A 25232-nucleotide genomic window follows, 5' to 3' on the forward strand; every position below is an offset into this window, starting at 1 on the left:
TTATTATAAGAAATAATTTTCAGTAATTAATTATTATCAGTGAGTAATTATAATTAGTAAATAATAGTTGGAATTAATTAATTAGAGGTAGTTAACAGTAATTAATTAGTAATTAGAAATAATTATTATTAGTAATTAATAGTTGTAATTAATTAATTAGAAGTAGTTAATAGCTGGAATTAATTAATTAGTTTAGTAGTTAATATTAATTAATAGCACAACTTCCTTTTTTTTAGGAAATGATTGAAATTGAGAGTTTCTCACTTCTCACAACTTTGCATGGTGGTAAGCTCCACTCTCTATATTAGTGGGGTCTTTTCTTGAACTACCACTAATTAGAATTTGACACATGTCTAGTGGGCTCTGTTCTTGAACTACTACTAATCAGAATTTGACACGTGTCCATTTTGTTGAAATCATTGAAATGACAAGTGTTTGAATGTAAATGAGGCACATATCTGACTATAGGGAGCTTTGGCCTAAAATCATTACTTTATATATATAGATGTGATTAGTTACTTGGAACCCTAAACCTAAAACTGTTGTCATTACAATTCTTTTAGTGATCCCTTTCAGGAATGAAGACCCTAACAGAAGCTCTCCATTTATACATACTATACTCATAAGTTAAAGGGTAAATTGCTGAAACCTCCCCTAAAGTTTAGCAATGACAATCACCTCCCCTGAACTTTCTAATATTGTTGCAAGTAGACCAACCCCCTTTGTTCGAATCTTCTAAAAAGTGGATGGAAATGTCTAAAATCTGCACGCAATTACTTTTAACCAAATGTTTGTTTTCCAAATTTTCTCTTCACATGAACCACTAGCCTAAACTCTTTCCAATCTCTTTTTTAAAATTGATTGTTTTGTTCAATTTGCCCTTCATATCAATCCCTCAAAGGGTAAAGATGCAACTTTAAATTTACTATTTTTTTTATTTTTTATAAAATTTGAAATTTTTTTTTTATAGAAACCAGTCTCGATAGGAATTGCATGGATATTTTAGATATTTCTGTGCCTCTTGTTAGCAAGTGTTACTCGATCAGAAACTTAAAAAAATGTTTTAGCAACACTTCAGGGGAGGTGTTGTTAGTAATAACAACACCACTAACAAAAGCACCAACATTGATAGCTAATGCCTACTATTTCCTTTATAAGTTTAGAACCCAATTCAAAATCAGTCCATATTTGTAAATGGTCGGATCCTAAGCCTCTTTATTAGATCCACGTAACTCAAACCTGGACCGAGATCTGTTTCATGCCCTATTAGATATATTTTCCTCGGGCAAACTTCAAAACAATGCAAGCTATTAGCTAGATAGAGTTGAATTCTGAACTGAATTCATGACAAAAGTTTGGGGACTGTTTGCTGGATCCAAGTGGAGATTTTCAATTTTAGGTGTCGGTGGATGAAACTTAAAGCATTAATCTAAACGTACATATACAAATTGAAAGAAAAGAAAAAAGAAAAAGAAACTGGGGTCCTAAGCCATTAAACGGTTTCTACCATTTCCGACATTAATTCAACACTAAATTAATCTATAGATGACATAAACAAATGAGCTAAACTGGGTGCTACGAGATCCAAGACCTTTTCAACAACGTGAGCTAGGCTCAAGAAAGTTGGGTTTTCTTATTATTTCTTTTTCTTTGTTTCATGATTTTCACCTATAATAAACAAGGTGGAGCACTCTCCTCTCGTCTCGAGACTCAGAATATTCGCATAACGCATATTCGAAGAATGTACGACGAAGAAGAAAGAAGAAAACTAAAACTCAGAATTCAGATGTGGCTTTCCATGTTCATCAATTATTAGGCGTGCACGTCTGGACAATAAAATTAAACATGACATAGATGATAGATCGGGTATAGCTAGAAAGAGGCTCCTGCATTCTCCAATGGTTGAGGGTGGTGACAGTGACAGACACCATTTAATTAATTTCTTAATTAGTTTGAGATGGATTTACTAGCTTTTTAATTTGAAACATAAACTGAATAATTCAATGGGTGTGGAAACTAGAGAGACGATTTGGTGTTGAAAAGCTGGTTTGAGTCTCCAATTTTAGAACGAAAAGTAAACTTTTGTTGAATCATTTGTTAGAAAAAAAAAAATTGATAATTTGAAAAATGATTGTAAGGGTCTGTTTGGTTTACAGTTAGAATTGAAATTAAAATCTTTTCGAATTGTCTGTTCCCATCACTTGTTGGGTTCAAATAGAAATCAGAATGGGAATTAGAATCAGTTGAAATGGGAATGAGAAATAACTATTTCCTCAAATGGTCGAATAGGATTATAATTCCACTTGATCGAACAGTTGAATCAAAATGGGTCATTCCGATTCTAAACCTCTATTCCTGCAAACCAAACGGGCCCTAACTTATCTGTCGAGGCTGTTATACTCTGTTGCATCAAAGGGCCAGCCCTAATTTGGTCAGCAATGTGTCCGTCGTCCCCCTTCTGATTTCTTGAGAGAATGGAAGTTTGCTTTCACAAGATAACTTGTTAGAACGCTAAAAGTGACACCATTTCAATTTTTGAATTCCCTTGGACGATAGCAACGTTGACGGCCAGTCATGAGCTCGTTTGTTGAAGCAGATGTATCTAGAGACCAAATGACCATCTACACGTACTCTACTTCCCATGAGCCATACAGCCATTGCTGAGCCTATTTGTGGGTCAGATCCCAGACAGAAGCCATTCCGTAAATGTTCAGTATTATTGCTGAAAATGAACTGAAAATCAATCCGAATCCTATTACGTTTTCATGCCTTTAGAAGCTAGAACCAACTAAAAATCAATCCTTTGCAGGAAATAGTTTAATTGGTATAACTTATAAGGGTTTTGGCTTGGCGTCATGTGTGATGTTATAACATGTTTTTCCCTTTTTGTTTTAAAAGATACTCTTCTTCTTCTTCTCTTTGTCTTTATCCAACTTAAAACATGAGTTCAAAATCTCTGCAGTAGTTATAACAGCTTTGAAAAAGCAAGCTCAGTTCAATCAGACAAATTGAGGGAAAATTGGGGGGTAAGAAATTCATCACAAAATGTCAATTTTTTTCCCTGAGTTATATTTCTTCAAAGTTCAAAATCTCTTCTTCATTCCCCTTATTTCATTTTGGTTTTCCTCCTTATTACTCTTCTTTTTTATTTTTTGTTCTTCCTTGTTATTCCTTAACTGACCAAAACCCTAACGGGCCTAACCACCCCCCCCCCCTCTCGTTTTTGGCAGCTAAGGTGTACGGGTGTTAATTCTTAGGTATGACATCTTAAACGTCCATTTACCCCATTTCAATCCAATATTTATTTCCCTTGTGTAGCATCGAATGTGATTAAAACCCCTTTCATTTAAGTGTGAATGTTCCATGTTGAACCCCCATTTACCAAAATTCTGAACTAATCTTTGTTTGATTTGTATACCCCCTTCAAATGTGCGTATGACACCTTGCCATTGTGAATGTTCCATGTTAAACCCCATTTTTAAATTTGAATGTAAATGTAAGTACTGAAAAATGGACTGTTATGTCTTGTATATGCTAAATGGAAATTAAGAAATATATGTTTAAACTCAATTTTATATTAGAGGTGCAATTTGGGCGGATTCAGACCAAAATTTTATACGAGTTAGATTTGGATTTTCGGTCTTTGAACTAGATTCAGGCCCAAGAAGTCGGGATTTTTTATTTTTCAAACTGGACCCAGGCCTAGCCCTTAGATAGCCTAAGTCCGACCCAAGCCCGGTCCAACTATCCAAATTCATACACACACACTATATATATATATATAGATCTAAATTTTGAATACAATTTTTTTTTCAAGAAGACGGTAAAGTATTGTATTGATACATTAGCCTATGTACAATCAATGAGGACCTGTACAATGGGAATTTACAAAAAATCTGAGAAATCAGATAAAGAACGGTCCAGCTTGCAAAAAAAGGAAAAAAGCTGAACTCCAGTGAAAGCTCTTTGTACATTTTACCAGGAACATAAAAAACGTATAACTTTGTTTTTGACTTAAACTATGTCATTGGAAAGTTTGTCGAAAATTCTGCAGTTCCTTTGCTTCCAAAGGGCCCAAAAGATAGTAGATGGAAAAATCTTACAAAGCAGCTTGCCTCTTACATTCAGCTTGCCCATGCTTATTCTATTAGAATTCAACACTGTTACATCTTGAATGAGATTATATATATTAGATGGGACAGTTTTATCTTCCATATGCTAAACCTATTATATCTTGAATGGGACTATTGTGAGGATTGGCTCCATAGAGTGCAGCTAACATGTGCCCCACAACACACCTTAGCATGCATTGGGAACGTTTTCTATACTTGTGATGGGGAGATGTTTCCAATGCATGGTTGGGATGTGGTATGTGGCACATTTTGTGGGGAGCCAATGCGAATTCGACTATTATAGCTTGTCCAATGTTGAACCTGATGTATTTTGAATGGGGTTGTCATGTATTGCCCATGTTGAACCTATATCTTTTTGGGTTCCACTATGATATGGAAAAGATATAATATCTGAAAAATGTCTGACCACTCAACTAGAATCATAAAACATGGTAGCCAATTAGGTGTTATTTATCAGAATTCATGGTGGGTTTTGATTTATCAAAACTCTTTTGATACCATGTCTTTCCTGCATCATAGATTTTCCCTTTAATTATAGTCAATATAGTGGCACCACGTGCCTATAGAAGTCAGAAAGTAGTTTTGTATTACCAAACGTTCATTTTGGGCTTTTACTTCGAAAAGCATGTTTTGAAAGCAAAAATTACCAAGTAGGTTTTATAGCCAAATGGACGTAGAAAAATTCAAAAGTCGACCCATAAGTAAAACTTACCTTATGGTTTTTATGTTACTAAAACACTAGCCTATCCTCCATACTGATACCCCCAACCCCTGATAGTTGGTGGTAGTGGGATTTGACCCCAAGTGTCTACTGGAACAAACAAGCAACAGCAACCGTAACGACTGAATCATTCATCCTATCCATTGGTGACACTCTTATTTGAACTTCCATTGACCTGAATAGTCACATCTTCGAGGCAATCAGTTCTATTTCACTCCTAAACTGCTCATTTGTCAATAACTGTTGACTTGGTCAATGACTTGTTGAGTCAGGCAATCAAACTGCTAATTTGTTTAACCCAAACAATAATTTTTAATCATTTTTTTTAGATTGCAACGAGCCATCCATTGAAACCAAACAGTTGAACTGCTGATCAAACCAGTGGCTAAAGGGGTTTTAGTCCCGATTCATTTTTAAAACATTGATCAATTGCAACTTCTTTACCTATCACTACTTTTCCTAGATGGAATTAGGAAATGGCATTTCTTAATTATTAGGGTACTTTAGGAATATAAAACCTCCCTTTCAAATTTTCTACTCATTTTAAAAGGTCAAATGACCATTTCTTAACAAAAAAAAAAAATCATGAGAAAAGGTCGATGAAGTAAAGTGATTGCAAAGTATAGGTTTTAATTATATATAAAATTATAGGGGGTGTCTAACTAAATGACCCAAAAGTGCATGTAACTTTAATTTGTATGCAAGTTTTAAGAAGAGCCACTTGATGCTTGATTCATTTAGTTTTGTTTTTTTGACTTATTATATTTTATTTTTTGAAAGAATGAGACATGCTCCAAGTATTCTATCACAAGACACTACATGTAAAATAAAGTTGGAGCTCTTCAAGATGTGGAATCAACCTCTCATGAGTTATTCATCATTTTCAACCAATTCGTTACTATGGTTATTTAACTCAAGACAACTTTAGATATGTGGGTAGATACATTGGACCAAATTTCTGTGTGTTAATTAAATTATTTATGATAGCAATTAGAGAATTGTAATATATTTTTAACACATTTGTGTATAAATGCGGTTAGGATGTAATTCAGCAACGATTCACAAGATTTGTTGCTTAAAATATTTATGAGAAACATTTATTCAATTGTGGCCACTTTACAATTAGCAACGACCGACTTGATTGTTGTGTATGGAAGCTTAAGGTAACAAGTAATTGATTGTTGTTAATTCAATAACAGTTCATAATAATTGTTGCCATAAATATTTATAAGAAATAAGTGTTGGTTGTCGCTAATTTACAATTGACAACAATTAATTTGGTCATTGTATAAGGAACTTAGGGCAACAATTGTTTGATTGTTGCTCATTCAACAACAGTTTATACAGGTTGTTGCCTAAGATTATTGTTAAATACAACTCTTCAATTATTACAAATTTACAATTAGCAACAACTAACAATATTGTTAGAGATGGTACCATTAGGCAACAAATAATCGGTTCTTGCTTAAAAATCTATATGGTAATAGTTTTTTATGCATTGTTGCTAAAACAATTTGTTTGGTGATGATTGCAAATGGTTATTGCAAAACACTACTTTTGCCGCCAATTGGACTGACTTTTGTGAAAAAACATATTTCACAAAACACTTTTAACAATAATTTCGCTAGCAACAATTCGTTCAGTTGTAACTTGTAAGTAAAACATTTGGCAACAGTTTTTCCTATATTAGAAAAAATTTTTGGCTGTTGCCAAAGGGCATTTTTCTTGTAATGAGAAAAATTATTTGTGTTGGAATACATATGTTCTTATCTACTCAAGAAGTCTTGGGATTTGGATTTGATCTCATAGAACCATCCTCATATCCCTTTGTAGTCATGCATTAGGAACATCTTTGTATTTGTATATTTTTGTTCATGATAAAAAATTTTTAATGCATGGCTTTGAGGGGTTGTGAGAAGTAAATTCAATTGCCAAGTCCAAATGGTTGCCTTCCTCTTTTGGAGTACTACTGTATGTATACGCTCTTAGCACGTGACAAATTTTGTGATGGTGATAGTATACAATATCTTTCCAAAATTTTTTGAAATTTTTTATATTTCGACATCTATAAAAACTATTCATATTTATAACATTTATTATGGTTCATTAATATAAAGTATGTCTAAATAAAATTCTTGTAAAGATAATGAGATTTAATAAAATTCTTATTATTCTTCTCATTAATAAAATTCTTATTTTACTTATTTATTATGGTTCATAAATAAAATTAATTATTTTTATTAGTTACCTTTGTCAAAATTTTATTTGAATTCTCGTTACCTTTACAAGAATTAACTTCTATATGATAAATCCAATTTCAGCTCCTTCAACCACTAAAAACCTTCCATCAGAATTTTATTTCAATTCTCGTTACCTTTGCAAGAATTAAATTCGATATGATAAATCCAACTTCAACTCCTTCAACCGCTAAAAACCTAACAATAAACTGCTATAAAAAAATATTGCTTACTCTTGTTGTAGATATCTTGTCATCCAATGATATGGGCTTTAAGGTAACAGAAATGTAAAATTAGCCCACCATATGGTGGGAATAAAGAAGAGAAAACCATTTCCTACCTTAATGGTCAAGTTGAACCATTGAAAATAGGCTAAAAATATTTAAAAGAACAAGAAAATGGTTTAAAAAATAAATTGTTCATCCATTTGCAAGTTGGAAATCTCTTCATGGTAGTTAACGGAGCCCAATATTGGCTATTAAAAACATAAGATGTACTTTAAGTTTTTTTTTTATTTAAATAAATGAAAGGGTAAATTGCTAAAACATCCCATAAATTTTTTTACCATTGTTAAACACCCCCCCCCCTCTAAAGTTTGGTAAATGCAATCACCTCTTATGAACTTTTTACACAATTAAAGTAGACCCTCTGCTAGAATCTTTTAACTAAAACACAAAACTGTACAACATACCCATGTAGTTACTTTTGACCAAAATGTTTATTTTCCATTTTTTTTTCTTCGTATCAGTCACTACCCCAATCCCTTCTAATCTCTTTTCCAAAATTGATGCATTTTTCAAATTTGCCCTTTATATTAATTGCTCAAAGAAAATTGCAACTTTAAACTCACTTTTTTATCATTCATAACATTTATATTAATTGTTTTTATGTATAAACTAGGCTCCATAATAATTGCATGGGTATTTTGGATATTTTTATGCCTCTCTTGTTAGAAGATTTTACAAAGGGGATTTACTTACAACTTTGTCAAGAAGTTTAGAGGTGGTTGCAATTACCAAACTTCAGGTGAGGTTTACACAATGGTTAAAAACTTCAAGAGAGGTTCTAGAAATTACCGTGGTTGGTTTTCCAATTATTGAACAAAAAGAGGGATTTTTGTGTATTTTCCATAATAAGCATTAAATGGAAATTTGGGTCATCCCAAATTTTTGTGTAGGTCAGGTTTGGGTTGGGTCAAGACACTTCAAGTTAGGTTATCAAATGCTAGAGCTTAACCCTAAATGTTCAGGTTAGGGTTGACCCATGAGTCAATTTGGGTCATCCCAAAAGATAATTGAAATTTTAAAAAGATAAAGAAAAAAACATGAAAATGTCAAAATTAAAGGAATTAACTTTAAAATTCCAAATATAAAAAAAAAAGAAGAAAAACTTGAACATTTAACAATTCAAAGAGTAAACAATAAAGAGTAAAGACTAAATAGTAAAAATTAAAGAGTGGAAACTTCTAACAATGCATAACTAGTCCCAATTAGACATAACAATCAGGTCAGTTGGTTGACCCATAACCCAACCCAACCTAGTTTTTTTTTTTTTTTTTTCAGTTGGGTCGGGTCGGGTCACTCTCAAATCAATGTAGCTAAATACGAGACCCTAACCCTAATTGTTTGGGTTGGGTTGGGTCGGATTCACAGGTTGGGTCAAATTTTTGGTAGGTCTAAATGGGAATGTAAAATAACATTTTTTACATTGACTTGTTTTACAATTATGAACAAAAAGAATGATTTTTTGTATCTTTTTTGTAATAATCATTAAATGAGAGAGGGGAGACATTTCTTGATAACTATTAAATGAGAAAACAAAATTACATATTTACCAATGCTCCATCTTTACTTCAAACTTTAGAGATAAGGCATATTAATTTAGTAAAAAATTCTAGAAGCCAACCACATCTATTCTGCTTTTCTAAATTGTATATATAAATATAGATATAACAAAAGCAATGAAACACGTGAAGTAATAATTAGGAAAAAGTACTAATTATGAAATAATGCACTTAGAAGGAATATGCTTACCCCATTGCGTATGAAACTTAGATAATATCATCTATAAAATATGATGGGTTGTTTAAAGAACAAGTGAAGTAGCAATATAATTCAGTTAAAATTTAGAATTCGCCAAGTGGATAAACTAAGGAGACTGCGTGGGTGAGTTGTCTCTAATTAGAAATCTCAATGCAATTTGTAGAAGACATCATATCAAAATATTCTCAACTTAAATGCCTAATGCAATTTTAAAACATTGTTAGTATACTTATCTACAGAAATAGGATGGGTGAATTGGCAAAACATTGTTAGTATAGAACTCTCTCAGAGAAAGAAGGGGAGCGGAATGCCTATCCGCACACATAAATGTATATCCTCCAGAGGAATGAAATATGCTAAATTAATTGTGCAAACCGGACAACTAATACATCACAAGATTTCTTGAGATTCACAAGGCTTTAGAACATCCAAGTTATCTAAACTTTAGAATGCACCAAATAGAGAAAATGTAGAGATGTTGCCATAGATAGGATTACAATGCTATCTACAAGCAAACATTAATGTAGAAGCAACACTAGTGCTGTGAATTAGAAGCATCTCCCCATGGATAACAAGGAGATATTCCCAATGCGATCTTGTAGTGGTGTGTGGGTAGGAGATCCGAACCCCAACTCTTTTGATTAAAAATTTCAATGTAATTAGTATAGAATACATGGAGGCATAATTAAAAGGAAAAACTTGAGAGAATTTTTTGGTTGGGCATGTTACTATGAGATTGGACAAAAGGAAAAACTTGAGAGAATTTTTTGGTTGGGCATGTTACTATGAGATTGGACAAATTAGTTATTGCCTTTTGATTTATTTTGAATAAAAACAAAAACATAGCCGTGAATTGATGAACTGCCATGAACATGCCCAACCCATACTCTCTCAACATGAAAGGCTGTTGGGGGCCAACAGCCCAACAGCCAGCTAATACTAATTAAAAGGGTGTTCAACAATAAGGTTGGTTTTATTTTTGAAAAGAAAAACAACTGTCATATCTATAAAAACGATATAATTTTGTAGAAGGAACAATTGTTTTTCTTTTTAAAAATAAAATCAACCATGTTATTAAACACCCCTTAAGGCATGGAGGCAACTTTGTACATAAGAGTACATAAGAGTGGATGTTTCGATATTTAGGAAGGCATGGTGTTTATCATATTTATGCACAAATCATACTCCACCAATGTGACCTAATCTTACACTATCAGCCCAAAGCCCAGATAAAAGAGGGTTGCATCACATTCTCAACCAGCACTAGTACTTATCCTAAACTCTCATGGTCTCGGATTCTGATGATGATTCATGCACAAAATCATAAAGATGCATGCACCAAAACTATTGAACTCAGCGAATTTTTATTTAGGAGTGACAATTTTCCCTGTCCCCAACGAGTATTCAGGCTCTCTGAGGTCAGGGTCGGGATGGGGCGATCCCTGAATCTCCGATCAAGTTCGGAAATGGGGATAGGGAATGCAATTCCCGCCCCGTTCCAACCCTGATCATTGTCTCATCGCTCATTCACTGATCATCGTTGCTGTCGCCACTCGCCCGTCGGATACAGTCATTATACAAGCGTTAAGACCCTTCATCACCTCCAGGAATGTATTCCACAAAGACAAATGATCAACAGCACCCCCTCTCTCACCAGGCAAATAGCGAAGCCAGTTTTGGCAATTGACGACCAAGGCCTCATCATCTCTGAGATCTAGCATGCAAGGATTCAATTGACTCATGAGGTGATGAAAGCTGCTAGAGAAGTCACCCGATAAAGTATCAAGCAGATTTGCTCCAGGAAGATGAGCAATCGATAACATGGAAAGCGAAAGGAACATCCCTGATTTTCGTGAAATTCGCCAAACGGAGTCCAAATTCATCGCTTGACACATTAAGCAAGGGAAGCACAGGAGGTCTACAGGAGGGCAGAGTAATTCCAACTAAGGGAGGACCTTCAGGCCTTTTGGCCAAGGCATCGATGAGTGTAGGCCAAACTAAATCCTCGGGGATTCAGGTCTCCGATGAGAATTCATCCTCGTCAGGATCGGGGATAGAGGGAGCATTTCTTTTCCGACGGGGATCAGAGACAGAGATCGGGGGTGATTTAGGGGTTGGGGTCGAAGATGGCTGAGAACGTAACCCCTACCCCAAACCCACCCGTTGCCATTCCTATTTTTATCTGTTTGCCATCCTTTACATGAGTCCTATCTCACCATTCCACTCTATCAATGACCATATCTCAGTTGTGATGAGTTTCCTTTATTAACATCATTTCTTAATGCATGTTGCGCATAAAGGAAAAGGAACAAATTCTCAAATAGATATTTATTAAAAAGGAAGGACATGTTTATTGGATGAGAAAATTAAAATTGACCATAAATTATAAGACAAATTACGAACAAGAAGTTGAAATATATGGCTATATGGCAAGCATTATGTAGACCCTCGACTATCATATTTTGGATGCTACCAATTTTTTTTTTTTTTACTTCTTTCCAAAAGGAAGGCTACACAAGGGGGTGTAGCTCATCCCCCAATCCAAGTGCAGGCGAGATTTGATTCCAAGTCTCCATTACAACCAGCAGGAAACCTTATCAACCAATTGGTTGGCATCTTGTATATTTTCAATAATATTGTAAAATGTAGACTTATTGACCCAAATTGTTAAGAATGTCATCTATATATTGAAGTAGTTTATTTTACAGAAAAAGTAAATAAATTTAATGAAATAAGTAAACCATTTTCAAAAAATATTGAACCGAGTAAGGCGATGTTTGACACAGTGTTCATCTCGTGGATAGGACCGAACGGGATGAACACCCGTTTTGCTGGCTATAGCATGGACCGGTCCCATCCACACCCCGATTTCTCATCCATGACAAAAACTCATGGTTCCCATCTCTATTTTTGATCCCCTGCTTCACACTCTCCTTGAAAGGCTAAAAACCTATTGTTAGTTTCACATTTTAATATTTTTGTCAATAAATATTAATTCTTTTACTTAATTTTTTAATATTTTTATCAAAGGTTTTCGAACTGTTGTTGATCTAGACAGTTAGATCGGTCAGCCCGGGAACTATCCAGGCAAGCGGTTTTGTTTTACCCCAAACTCGGTTTTTGGCCAAAAACCGTTGAAAAAGTCAACAACCCATTGACCCAGATGATCAAACCATCAACCTATCGACCCGTTCAACATTTTTTGGTTGTTTTCTATTTTTAATTATTTTTTTATTTTTTAATTTGTTCATCAGAACGGGCCATCCATTCGAACCAGACGGTCGGACTGTCAACCCAAAAACTGGTGGCCAGAATGGTTCCATTTCTGGGTCACTTTTTAAAATGTTTTTATCAATAAAATAAAAATTTTAAAATTTTAATTATTTTACTATTGTTTTTATAGAAAAATTATATTTATTGGTTAATATTAATTCATTGGTGCATTTTTCGATATATTTATCATATAAAATGAAAAATTAGATATTTATGATTAATTGTGTAGAATTGTAGATCATTCATATATGTATATGAGATACACCATACCACGCCTACAGAACGTCACTACAAGTGTGAATTGGATCTGTTCGTAATTCATAACAACAGTGGATTGTGGTCCACACTCACTAATTTCTTATCCACACTACAAAATACCCTCTAAACCTACTATTATATTAAATCTTTATTTTTTTTTTTTTGAAGAATAACAAAAAAAGAGATATTTTTCAAAACAATATCCACATATTTGGCCAATGATCTAATAATCAAGATAGTCACATGCTACTCCCACATACTAATATATTCTAGTAAAAATCGACATAATGGGGGTTCAGGTACCCAAAGATTTTTCCACTCCTATGAAGCAAATTGTGTACTACCATGTCCTATCCTACCACCACGTAAATTAAGTGGTACTGCCACGTGCCACCCCTTCTCCATAACATAACGGCCAATATTAACTCTCTAATTATGTTTGCTCCCTTTATGATCTAAAAAGCTCTTCCGTGACGTTAGCATTGCTTTTGTTTCGTACAAGATTTGGGAACTTGTTTGCAGCAGACATTATTCACTCGCTGCAAACAAAGGGATTAGGGGTTGCAGAGTTCACACTAAGCAGTAAGAGCTGCATCATGGGTGTTACCCCGTAAGTAGTACCCGTGACAATAAAAACAAAAGTAATAATATTATAAAAGAATCACGGAATCCCAGGAAGGCAGAAAGTAGAGTTTTTTTCGTATTTTGGGATATGCTCCACTATCTCTGCACACGTGTTGCCATTATTAGTATCCACGTGGAAAATTGTTCGCATTTATGAGAAGCGTTAATGCCCCCATTTGGCATTTTAAATACGAGCAGCTTCGCCTTCGGCTTCCAGCCTTCCATCGTCCATCCGGCCTCTCCTGTCCCGAACCCATTACATATTTACATTGTCTGTTTTCAGCTTTCTCCCTCTCGCCTTGTGCCGCTGCTGGTTTTCATTCTTCACTCGCGGTCCGCCATGGCTGTTCGAGGGCTGTTTCTGACCATGGCTCTCGGGTTCGCCTTCGCCGGCTTCCTTCACTGCGTGGTCTCGTATGATCGTCCCCCACCGCGTGATACCCTGGTTATTCCTCTACACAAAGATCTCGACTCAACTTCGCCCCAGCAGGTATTTCTCCGGTTCTCCTCCATTTCCTCCATTGTTATACGCATCAGCTACTCTCCGAGTCTATTTATCATCATAACTAATCACTACTTGCCCGATCTGTTTATTCCATTTCATTAGATCGTTCGATTTCTAACTGTTCAGTTTGAATTCACCGAAACAAACAAGAAATATGAGACAAATGTTATCCCCACTCACCATCCAGCCGAATCCCTGGAGTTTTGCTTTTGGACTTCTTCCATTAAGATTATTGATTCAGATGCATTTCTTATAAACTACTCTTCCTCTCTTTGTTCCTTGTGGTACATCTCTGTCTCTCTCTCTCTCTCTCTTGTTTCTTTCTTCCCAGCCCATTTCTGCAGTCTCCTTTGTCGCTACTTCCTAATGAGACGATCCATCTAGCTTTGATACACTCAACCAATTTGGGGTCCACCACCGACGGTGACGATTATGGGTTGTTTCCCAACAGAATAACTTCATCTATCTCGTGATGAGATCATTCCAAATTTTTCAAACAGGAATCTCCAAGACTCCCACCAACAGTTACCAAACTGATAGTAGTTAAGGGGAGTTGTGGAATATCCGAATTTTCTATCTATTTCTTCCTACATCTCCACAAACCCGGGCCCCATGGCCCCATCACATCAAAAAGATGGTTCACCTTCTGTGGGCTCATCCATATCATCTCATCCAAATAGATATGATCTTTTGTGATCAACGGTTAACGTTAAAAGGGAGCATGTCCTCTGCAGGTGCATATATCTTTGGTGAGTAAGGACAAGATGAGAATAACGTGGATTACGGAGGATTCAACTCCAGCTACAGTAGAATATGGTACATCTTCGGGGGTATACGGTTACTCTGCAACCGGAAGTACGTACTCATATGAGTACGTCACTTACAAATCTGGAGAAATACACGATGTTGTCATCGGTCCATTGGAGCCGGATATGGTTTATTACTACCGATGCGGGTCGAACCCGGTTCGTGAATTCAGCTTCAAAACTCCGCCGGCTCAGCTTCCCATTAAATTTGCCGTGGCAGGTAATTATGAATTTATGATTTATGCAAGCATTCCCTTGAATATATGAATGACCATTGAACACCCTTTACGTGGCGTTTGGTACATTTTTCTGTGTGGTTTTTTTGGATTTTAGATACGTACCTAAGGCTCAGTTTGGAAGGAATATAAATACAAATATAGAGTTCAAAACTTTATATTTTATATTATTTTATATGCATTTGCACTTTACATATTTCTATTTGTATTCTTTCCAAACTAAAGATAAAGGTTTAATTTGATAAGAGTATAAATATAAATATATACAGTGCAAATATATACAAAATAGTATAAAATATAAGGTTTTGCACTCAGTTTGTAGGTTTTGCACTCTACAAAATAATACATATTTACACCGTACATATTTGCATTTATACTCCTTCTAATACATATTTACACCGTACATATTTGCATTTATACTCCTAGTTTGAAAGGATAGAAGGAGTATTAGTATTCCTTCGCAACTGAGCCTAAAAAGATATGAAAAGATGATATTGTTTCAGGAAATTTTAAAGTTAAAGTGTAATAAAATATGAAATTGTTTCAGAAAATTTTAAATTTAAAGGGTAAAATATGAAAATCTCCCTTGAGATTTCTGACAATCATAAAAATGTCCTCTGAGGTTTTACTTTCATAAAAACCTCTCCTATAATTTATCAAAAACTTGTAGTTACCTCCTTTTTCATCTTTGTTCCAGTAATGAGGACTTCATAGTTACCAATTACCCTTACAGCTTATCAGGGCATCTTTCAATATAATTTAAAATACCAGATATTCCCTTCTAAACTTTAATAGACTTAATGTTTTTGTAGAATAAAATTACTTAATTCTTTTTAATCTAACTTGAAGATTTTTTTTTAATTAAAAGTGAAAAATGTTTCTAAGGGTATTTTAATAAAATTTTCATCTATAGATATAAAAGTAAAATCGATACTTTTGAAAAACTAATATAGGGGAGGTTTTTGTGAAAAGAAAACCATAAAGGAGGTTTTATGATTGTCAATAACATCAGGGGAGGATTTTATATTTTACCCAATTTTGAATGAAGCTTTTGAAGCTTTTCACCTAATAAATAACCTTCAAATGCATTTTTAAAAACCTGATAGACTGAACCACTTATTAAAAGGTTTAGATTTTCAAAGCCAAGACCCTAGAATAAGTTTTTTTTTTTTTTTTACCATCTTAGCTGTCGAAAAATCTTCCTCAAAAAAATTTTCAGGTGATCTGGGTCAGACCGGGTGGACAGACTCGACCCTCCAGCATATTGAAGGATCAAACTATGATGTGTTGATATTGCCCGGAGACCTATCTTATGCAGACTGTTACCAGCCGCTGTGGGATTCTTTTGGTCGTCTAGTGGAGCCTCTTGCCAGTCAACGCCCTTGGATGGTGACACAGGGCAACCACGAGGTAGAGAAGATCCCCATCGTCCACTCCCATTCCTTCACATCCTACAATGCCAGGTGGCATATGCCCTTTGAGGAGAGTGGGTCCAACTCCAACCTCTACTACTCCTTCGAAGTTGCCGGAGTCCATGTCATCATGTTGGGATCATACACAGACTTCGGCCCAAGCTCAGGCCAGTTCAGGTGGCTTGGAGACGACCTGGAGAAGGTGAGCAGAGAGAGGACTCCATGGCTGGTTGTGCTCATCCATGCGCCTTGGTACAATTCAAATGCTGCCCACCAAGGAGAATACGAAGCCCAAGGCATGAGGGAAGCCATGGAGAAGTTGCTTTTTGATGCTCGCGTCGACGTAGTTCTTGCCGGACATGTCCACGCCTATGAACGCTTCGTAAGCTGCCTTCAATCCCTTCAACCTTTCATTCAATCTGAACAAGTAGAGAAGATGAATCAGTTGGTTTATTTTTATTATAAATCTTACTGTTTGATCACTTAAATGCATTGCCAGACTCGAGTCTATGATGGACAAGCCAATAACTGTGGACCAGTTCATATCACCATTGGCGACGGTGGCAATCGTGAAGGCCTTGCCAAGAAGTAATTAAGTTCTTGCTTCTTGCTTTTGTGCCTGCTGCCTTCATATTGAGTTCACAGAATTGTTTGGTTGTTCAGTTCTTGCTTTTAACCACTGTGTGCATTGCATTTGCATGAACAGTTTCATGGACCGCCAACCCAAAATATCGGCTTTCAGGGAGGCAAGTTTCGGGCATGGCCGATTGGAGGTGGTGAATGCTAGCCATGCATTGTGGAGTTGGCATAGGAATGACGACGATGAACCAGTCGTAGCTGACACAATCTGGATTAGAAGCCTCATAGCAGATCCGGCTTGCAAGCGAATGTAATATAAATTATAGAAACGTTTTTAAAACTTCGTGGAATCCTGATTCCTGAGCATACAAAAGAAGAGAAATAGAAAAAGATTGTTTACCAATGTGATTCTGATTCATTTGGTTATTCGATCAATTGGCCATCACTTCGACTTTGTGAGTTGGTGCCCCAATCCTCACATATGGGGTGGGCTGCAGCTCCAGACCTTAGTCTTCTGCTAGGATTGACACTTGCTAAATAGACAAACTATGGGCCTGGAATTTCTAGCCCAGTCCACTTGTTTCACACATGGGATCTCTTCTTTCTCTCTCTCTCTCTGGATTAATAGTAGAAACTAACATAACAGTGGGTTGACTTGATTATGCCTGCATAATGTCCTTGAAATCTGTCCATCACACATTGCATGGATGCAACAGTAGGCTAACACAACTCGCTGCATGGATGCAAACCGATGTAGCCGAATTCGATAAGAGGGCATATTCGATTCGATTGGTCAATCGATCTGAATTCAATAAGAATCCATCGGATTTTTAAGATTGATTTAAAATCGAATTTGATTTGATTATCTTATTGAATGTTCGATTCAATATATTATTTATAATATATCATCGAATTCTTTTATAATATATTATTTATAATATACCATTAAATTTTTTTACTACAACCCAAATTGAATCGGACATTCAATAAGATAATCAAATTCGAATTTGAATCTTATTGAAAATCAAATATACCCTCTTATGAAATTCCAGCGAGTTGTGTTAGCCTACTGTTGCACCCATGCAACGAGTGATGGACAGATTTTAAGAACATTATGGGTCTACATTCTTAGGCATAATCAAGTCAACCCACTGTTATGGCAGTTTCTACTATTAAATTATTAATCACGAGAGAGAGATTCGAGGGAAGAGGCAGCCACCACCTTCTCCTTTTTTATCTTTTTTCTTCTTTCGTGATTCCTTTAGCTAAGTCATCTATCTTACCTTAATATTCTAATTTAAAGGCCAAGATGTAATATACATTATTTAACAGATTAAACTGTTCGACGTGGATGATTGGACTGCTAAGTCGATCAGATAACAGAAGCCAAAGTGGTTTCATTTTCGGATCAATTTTTAAAACTTTTGTTTGTAATTATGAGTTGCATTCTCAGGTGGCGTTTGATAAATCTGAATTCTGAAATCTAAAAAGGTAAAAATATATTAAAAGTGTCTAAAATCTGAAAAGAGACATAGATGCTTTTCTACTTTTTAGAGACTCTTAATAGATAAGGTTGTTTATGTTGGATCAACCCTTCAACATCTGAAATTCATTGATTTTACTATTTTACCCCTAAAACAAAATATTTGGTGATTTTGAGTTCAATTTGCATTATTTCATAAAAGATAATTTATTAAATCCAAAATAATATTGAAAAATATGAGTAAATTATAAAAACAAAAAGTAATTTATTAAAATAAGAATAAAATTGAAAAATACATATAAATTTATATATTAAAATAAATTATTAATAGTTATAATAATAATGAAAATAGTAATAAAGTCCATGAAGCAATGAAAAAATATTTAATAATTATCAAATTATTAAATTAAAACTATTAAAATATTTAATAATTAATAATTGATACAACTAAAAATTATAAAAAATAACAAATAGTTTATTAAAATAAGAATAAAATTAGAAATGCATATAAATTTATAAACTAATAATAAATTATTAAGAATTAAAATAATAAAAAATATTAATAAAGTCTACGAAGTAATTAAAAGTATTTAATAATTAGCAAATTAATATCTTAAAACTATTAAATATTTAATAATTAATTTGGTTTTCCATTTTACATTAGTTGTAGAGGCAGAGAATGAGGCGAAGACAATGATAGTGGTCGGGAGTGCAGAAGAGATGGAGAGAGAGAGAGAGAGAGAGAGAGAGAGAGAGAGAAAGAGAAAGAGAGAAAGAGAGAGGGGGGAGGGGGAGGGAGAGGGAGAGGGAAATCGAACGCTAATGTTGAGACAAGGCCGCTATAGCTGCGATGGCGGGAAGACAAGGGGGAGAGAGAGAGAGAGAGAGAGAGAGGGAAAGGGAAATTGAACGTTGCTGCTGAGAGTTGTAGTGGCGGTGGCTGGAAGACAAGGGGGACAGAGAGAGAGAGAGAGAGAGAGATTGAACAACTGAGAACGAAAATGAGTTCACCATCGCCGGTGACTATAGGGTTTCTTCGATTTCTCCATTCTCTCTCTCTCTCTCTATCTCTCTCTCTCTCTCTCTCTCTCTCTGCTGCCATAGTTGTTGGCATCAGCAAAAATGTTCCAAGAAATGAGTCACCGATGGTCGTCAAGATAACATAATATAGATCACCCTAATAGCCGTTGATCGCTGGAATATAGATCATCGAGAAAATGGAAACCTATATCGCTAGGAGGCTGGTTCGTTGCATCACCGATGAGTAGGTGTTTGTCGGTAAGGTAGTGTCATAGTTGGAAAGTGGCAAGTCCTTTGTCGTTCAAGAGCTCGAATGAGAAAAAAACTTGGGTTTAAAAAGGGCATTTTAGACTTTTGGACACATTAGAAACACATCTGAACACGTTCAATGATGGCTGGCAATCTAAATGTTTCAAATCTGAAATTGCATTTCAGATCAACTTTCAGAGGCAACCCAAACACTTCTAGAGTCTAAAAAGTAATGTTTTCATATTTCAGACCTCTTAAAAGTGTTATCAAACGCCACCTTACTTAACACAAAAAATTATACTTTTTCCACTTTTGTACTCTAAGAATTTTTGGGATGCAAAATTTGCACCATCTTCCTTCTACCTCAATTCCTTCTCATATGAAGTGGGGATTGTATCATTTTTCATCCTACCTTCCTCACATGTAAATAACCCCTTCCTACCTCCGTTCTCTAGGTCATTTTGTTTAACTTCCCATTTTACTTTGTACAAACAAATAAGAAGTAGACACGTGGACACGTGGACATGTGGACACATGGACATGTTGTTACTTTCTTCAGGCAACAGTCCCCAAACTTCAAACACGTGGACACGTGGCATCCTAATATTTAATTAAACATCATTCCAGAAGTGGGTTCATCCACTCCTAAAAAATTGTCAAAGTGGTTACTTTCGGTCACAAATAAATTTGAATTTTAATCTTAATTAAGAGCCCTACGGTTCAAAAAATGATTGTGCATTAAAGTTATTTCAATTATCAGAATTTAGTGTAATTAGAATGTCTATTATAACAACAATACTCAATAACTAAATACTGATTATTAATAAAAAATATAAGAACATAATCATCACCGTTTCTAATTAAAAATAATATTAATCTTTAATTAAATAATTAAGTAAATATTATATTTTGATTAATCTTTAAATTTTTACAGAAAATTTTAATTATAATAATTATTATGATAATAAAATCATTGATTAAGTACTTAATAATAACAATAATAAATAATTAACTAAGTATTACAATATAAATAATCTTTAAAAACTAAAGAAATAATAATAAAAAATTAGCCTTTTTTTTTCTTAACCCCTATTTCTATTAAAAAATATGGGGGCTGAACCCCTATTTCTATTATAGAAAAAATAAGAAAATAAAAGGTGGAAGAAAAAGAAGAAGAAGAAGAAGAAGAAATTAGTATATAAACACACAAAGTTAGTAAAGAAAAATAAAAAAAATGTATTGATTGGGAAACATTTTATGTTCTTTCTTGCTTATTGGTTCAAGTTTTGAAGTCTTTGATGGTTCAATACAGCATTTAGCAATGTTTGTGTTGATTAAACCCTAACAAATAAAAAAATTAGTATATAAACATAAAAAAAAATTAATTTAAAAATATCTATTTTATAATTATAACATCAAAAAATTAAGAATATAAAAAAATTTTATATAACACGCTATAAAAAAACTACTTGACGATTAGGCAGGGCAAACCTCCAAACGGTGCCTTATCGCCTAGGCGTCGCCTTGATAACTATGTCAATGGATATGTTTTCTTCCATGTTTCGTTGTGAGAAGGGATTAAAAAAGGGACCCACAAGGAATAAAAGTGTGAAAAAGACGGCCATTACCGTATTTTTCTTTTCAAGGAAGAAATGTTAACCGCTTTTCATTCATCTATTTCTTATGTACTAAAAACAGCCATTATCGCCGACATTGAATGCAACAAATACAAGGAAGAAAAGTGTGAAAAGGTCAAAAAGACTAACATTCTCACCTGAAATGTTAACCGGTGCCGGAGCACTTTAGAGACGTTGATGCTAGAACAACCGAAAGAAGGGAAAGAACAAAGAACAAAGAAAAGAATGGGGTAAGATTGATTGGGTGACGTTAGAAGAATAACCGAATTAACATTACAGCCCTCAGTTTCACGTGTCCACACGTGGCGAGAATTGCATTTATGAGAAGTCACTTTTTTCACTTTGCAGAATCGTGTTTCTGTACTGGTTTTTTCATCCCGGTCCGAATGAGAATTGATCTATTGGTTTGAGCCGAACGTGATTCTCATCCAAAGAATCACCGGAATCAGTAGAATCACTCTTGAGGAGTGATGCCAAATGGGCTTTAATTGCTAATTGAAATCAGAATCAAAATTCTTTAAAATTAGAATTGGAATGATTTACTCTCATAATTTATTAGATTTAGATAAGATTCAGAATAGAAATTGAAATTAACTGAAATAGAATTTCAAAAATAACCATTCTTTAAAGTAAGGGAATATCATTTCACAAAAAAAAAAAAAAAAAAAATAGAATGAAATTCTAATTCCACCCAACCAAATAATTGAAGTTAGAATGATACATTCCAATCCCCATTTTAGACCCCTATTCCCGCGAATTAAATTTGATCAGTGGGCTTCGAATGAGTCCCCTTGGCCTTATGTATGCATTATCTAATACATGCGTCATGTATGCCAAGTATGGGCCAGCCCAAACCCTTGCTAATAATTCGTAATGGTGTCATGAAAGCTTGTAAACTGCGTCGATGTGACAGTTTTTTTACCCAGTCCACCCATTTATTAGACACTTTGACAGGTTGTACAAAGGGTTGACAATCCATTGAATCAAATTTAAGTGGGTGGATATAGTTGGGTTAGGTTAAATTGCACCCACACCGAGTGGATGGGTTCATTTTCAACCCACTCTATTGCCACCCATTCGTGATGATCTGGCCCAATCTTATTAAGGGCCCAGTAATGGCTTAGAAGGAGTGCAAGTCTGGTTGCTCGGGTTGAAGGGTTTTAATCAAGATTTTTAAAATCGGACCAGACAGGGGATTCATTCTGGGTCCGGTTCTCATGTTGAATGGTCCAACCACTCGGTCCAAACAAACTGTTCACTTTGACAAAAAAAAATTAAAAAAAAAACACAAAAAATGGTTAAAAACCATTGTCTGAATGGACGGTTCGACCGTCCATATCAATGGTTTATTAACTAAATCAATATTTTTAATTAAAAAACAATTTTGGAATAAAATGAAACCAATCAGATAATCGATTCCCAATTTTTCCAATTCGACCACCTGGTTTAAATAAACATGATTTTAACAACGTAAAACTCTAATTAGGGATTAGGCCCATTCAAAATTTTATAAATTCTCAACCCAATTCAACCGATACGGCACAGAGATGTGAGGCGGGATCTGAACAACACGTATGAAGAGTATTCCAATTTCCAAATCTAAATATTCAGAATTTCAAAGTATCGATACATATGACATGGTGTCGTGCTTATTGCATCGGTATTGCATAGTATCCAATTAACCCTACCTCCTCTAATATGTAATTTTTGCGCATCATCCATATTAATATTAAAATAAGGTATTTTTTTTTAAATATCAATAAAAGATAATGTTTTTATAAAATGACATTGTTCATCGTATTCCTTATATCATCGGTTCCAAGAAGCACAAGCCACCACCAAATCAAACTTCATCGTATTCGTCAATGCTTGCAGAAGCTTTTTGATGGTTGCGCGATCTAGATACTCCTATCTAGAAGATGATCTAAACACTGGTTGCATGGCGAACTGGACCAAGCTGCAAGATAATAGATCAGAAAATCCAAGGTGGCTAACCCGACGAGGTCGCTCCGATGCTTAAGTTAGTACTATATTATGGATGCGAGCTGAATACTTGAATGCTAGAATGCTAGTGAGTAAATAATCGCGCATGCCTTTGCCTTGGGGTTTGACGTCCTTATATAGTAGAGTAATCGTGGATCTTACGAAAAATCTCTGGGATCTCCGAGCTACGTAGATACGATCTGTTCCATTTTTTAACAAGAGCAATGTGTCAATTGATAAGGTTTATCGTTTTCCACCAATTTGGGCGGAGTGAGGATGAGTCATGTCATGATCCCGAGAAATTTAGGGTCCATTGGGGAGGCTTCTGGAGTTGATTATGTGGTGCTTCGACTCTTTAGCTCTGAATTGGTACTTTGGTTCTTTAGCCCTGAACTAGATTGGGTGTCGAGGTCCCTTTACGTCAAGGTGGTTTTGGGCTGAGGTGACTGAATACCCGAGCTCTAGTTGTTGCAGACTAGGTTCCTTTGGCTGAGTTGTCACCCCTCGAGCAGATTGTATCCACGTGACCTCTTCTTACTAGGTCGTGCCAAATCACCCTTCACCAATTGCCCCCCACTCCTCGTGCTAGGGGTCCTGACCCAGTGCAGGAAGTTCATGAGGAGTCCAGGTGGATTTGGCATGAAGTCTAGGTGACATGGAGGGCAAACCGTTGGTCGGACCTATTCAATCATCTGGCTCAACCAAGAAATGACCCAAGTCGTGTCTCAGCTACGTGCGGACGTCACACTATTTATAAATTCTACAGATGTCAAAGGGCGTGCTCAACCGATTTCATCCTCGGGTAGCATGTAGTCGGTTTTCATGGGAGCTAGAAGAGAAGGGGAAGAAGAGTGTTCAGAAGGGGAAGAAGGGGAAGAAATGACCAATGTAGCATGTAGTCGGTTCTCTTTTGCAGGAGATATGATGGGTGTCAATGCTGCTAACCTCTTAAAGAGTGTTCATAAGGGGAAGAAGAGAAAGGCCTCAAAAATGTCCCATCGAGAGGAGACTACCTCTTCGGTTCCTACCAAACCCGAGGTCGCAGCGCCAGAGCCAACCTCTACCAAGCTCCCAGAGGAGGAGGATCGTCCCCAACCTTCGATTGTTGACCTGGAAGAAGATCAGGATGAGGAGACCCCACCTTGCGAGCCTGAAGGTACTTCAATGCCTGAGCCTCATCCCCTCTCAGCAAAGGAAAGCATAATGACTCTGTGGCTCGGGCTCCTTAAGAGCAAAGACGTAGTGTTTCCTGTGGAGGTCATGGAGTTGGCTGACATGCCAACAAGTCAGATCGAAGGAAAAGCAGCTAGCTACTGTATGGTGGTAAGTAACCTGCCTCTTCATTTATTTTCTTATCATTTTTGTCAATGATACTTACACTTGCTTTCCTTTTTAAGTGAACTCTGCTATCCACTCGCTAGTCTATCAATTTGAGATCCGCTTGAAGCGAGCTCGGGAGGCCGAAGAGAACGCTCAGAAGCTTTACCGCGAGGAGCTGATTCTACTGCTAACGGAGGAAAAGAAGAAGCTTAAGGAGGAGAAGGAAGCTCTCCACTAGGAGAATGAAAACCTTGAGGCAATGATCAAGGAGCACACCAAAATCTTCGACACCGTAATTCAAGAGGCAAGGATTGAGGAGAGAGATCATGTCATCAAGGAGTTCAAGGAATCCCCTGAGTTTCATGATCTCCAGGTTGAGTATGGTTCTGGCTCGTACTGATTGGGCTTCAAGCTCTACAGGTGGTTGGTGCGGTAGAAGTTCCCCGAGCTTAACCTCAAATCTATCTTCATGTCTTCCGTTACTCCAGAGATGGTGAACGAGGCTAACAAGGAACCTAACTCCTCCGAGGGAGAAAGTGATGATGAACTTCTCTAAGCAAGACCGTCAGAGCAGGTAGGTCGAGACAACGTGGAGGAGGACCACATGGAAACTGACCTATCCTACTGGAGGAGATTCTGGAAAGTCTGATGTTTGAAAATACTTCTTTTCTTGGACCCCCCCATATATAGTGTATGTCCCGGGCCTCCAAGCTC

General features: G+C 35.7%; 1 protein-coding gene across 1 annotated transcript; it reads left to right on the plus strand.

The window, feature by feature from the left end:
• The first annotated feature begins 13470 nt into the window (after positions 1–13470).
• Positions 13471–17229, plus strand: LOC148871161 (putative purple acid phosphatase 20). Its single transcript, XM_088971497.1, has 5 exons — positions 13471–13778; positions 14528–14819; positions 16055–16629; positions 16747–16835; positions 16954–17229. The coding sequence occupies exons 1-5, from the start codon at positions 13629–13631 to the stop codon at positions 17138–17140; spliced, it is 1293 nt and encodes a 430-aa protein (XP_088827623.1). The 5' UTR covers positions 13471–13628; the 3' UTR covers positions 17141–17229.
• The last annotated feature ends 8003 nt before the right edge of the window (positions 17230–25232 follow it).

The sequence above is a fragment of the Nelumbo lutea genome, chromosome 2, assembly GCF_056320005.1.
Source record: "Nelumbo lutea isolate HS-2025 chromosome 2, American lotus-T2T, whole genome shotgun sequence".
Lineage (NCBI taxonomy): Eukaryota > Viridiplantae > Streptophyta > Magnoliopsida > Proteales > Nelumbonaceae > Nelumbo > Nelumbo lutea.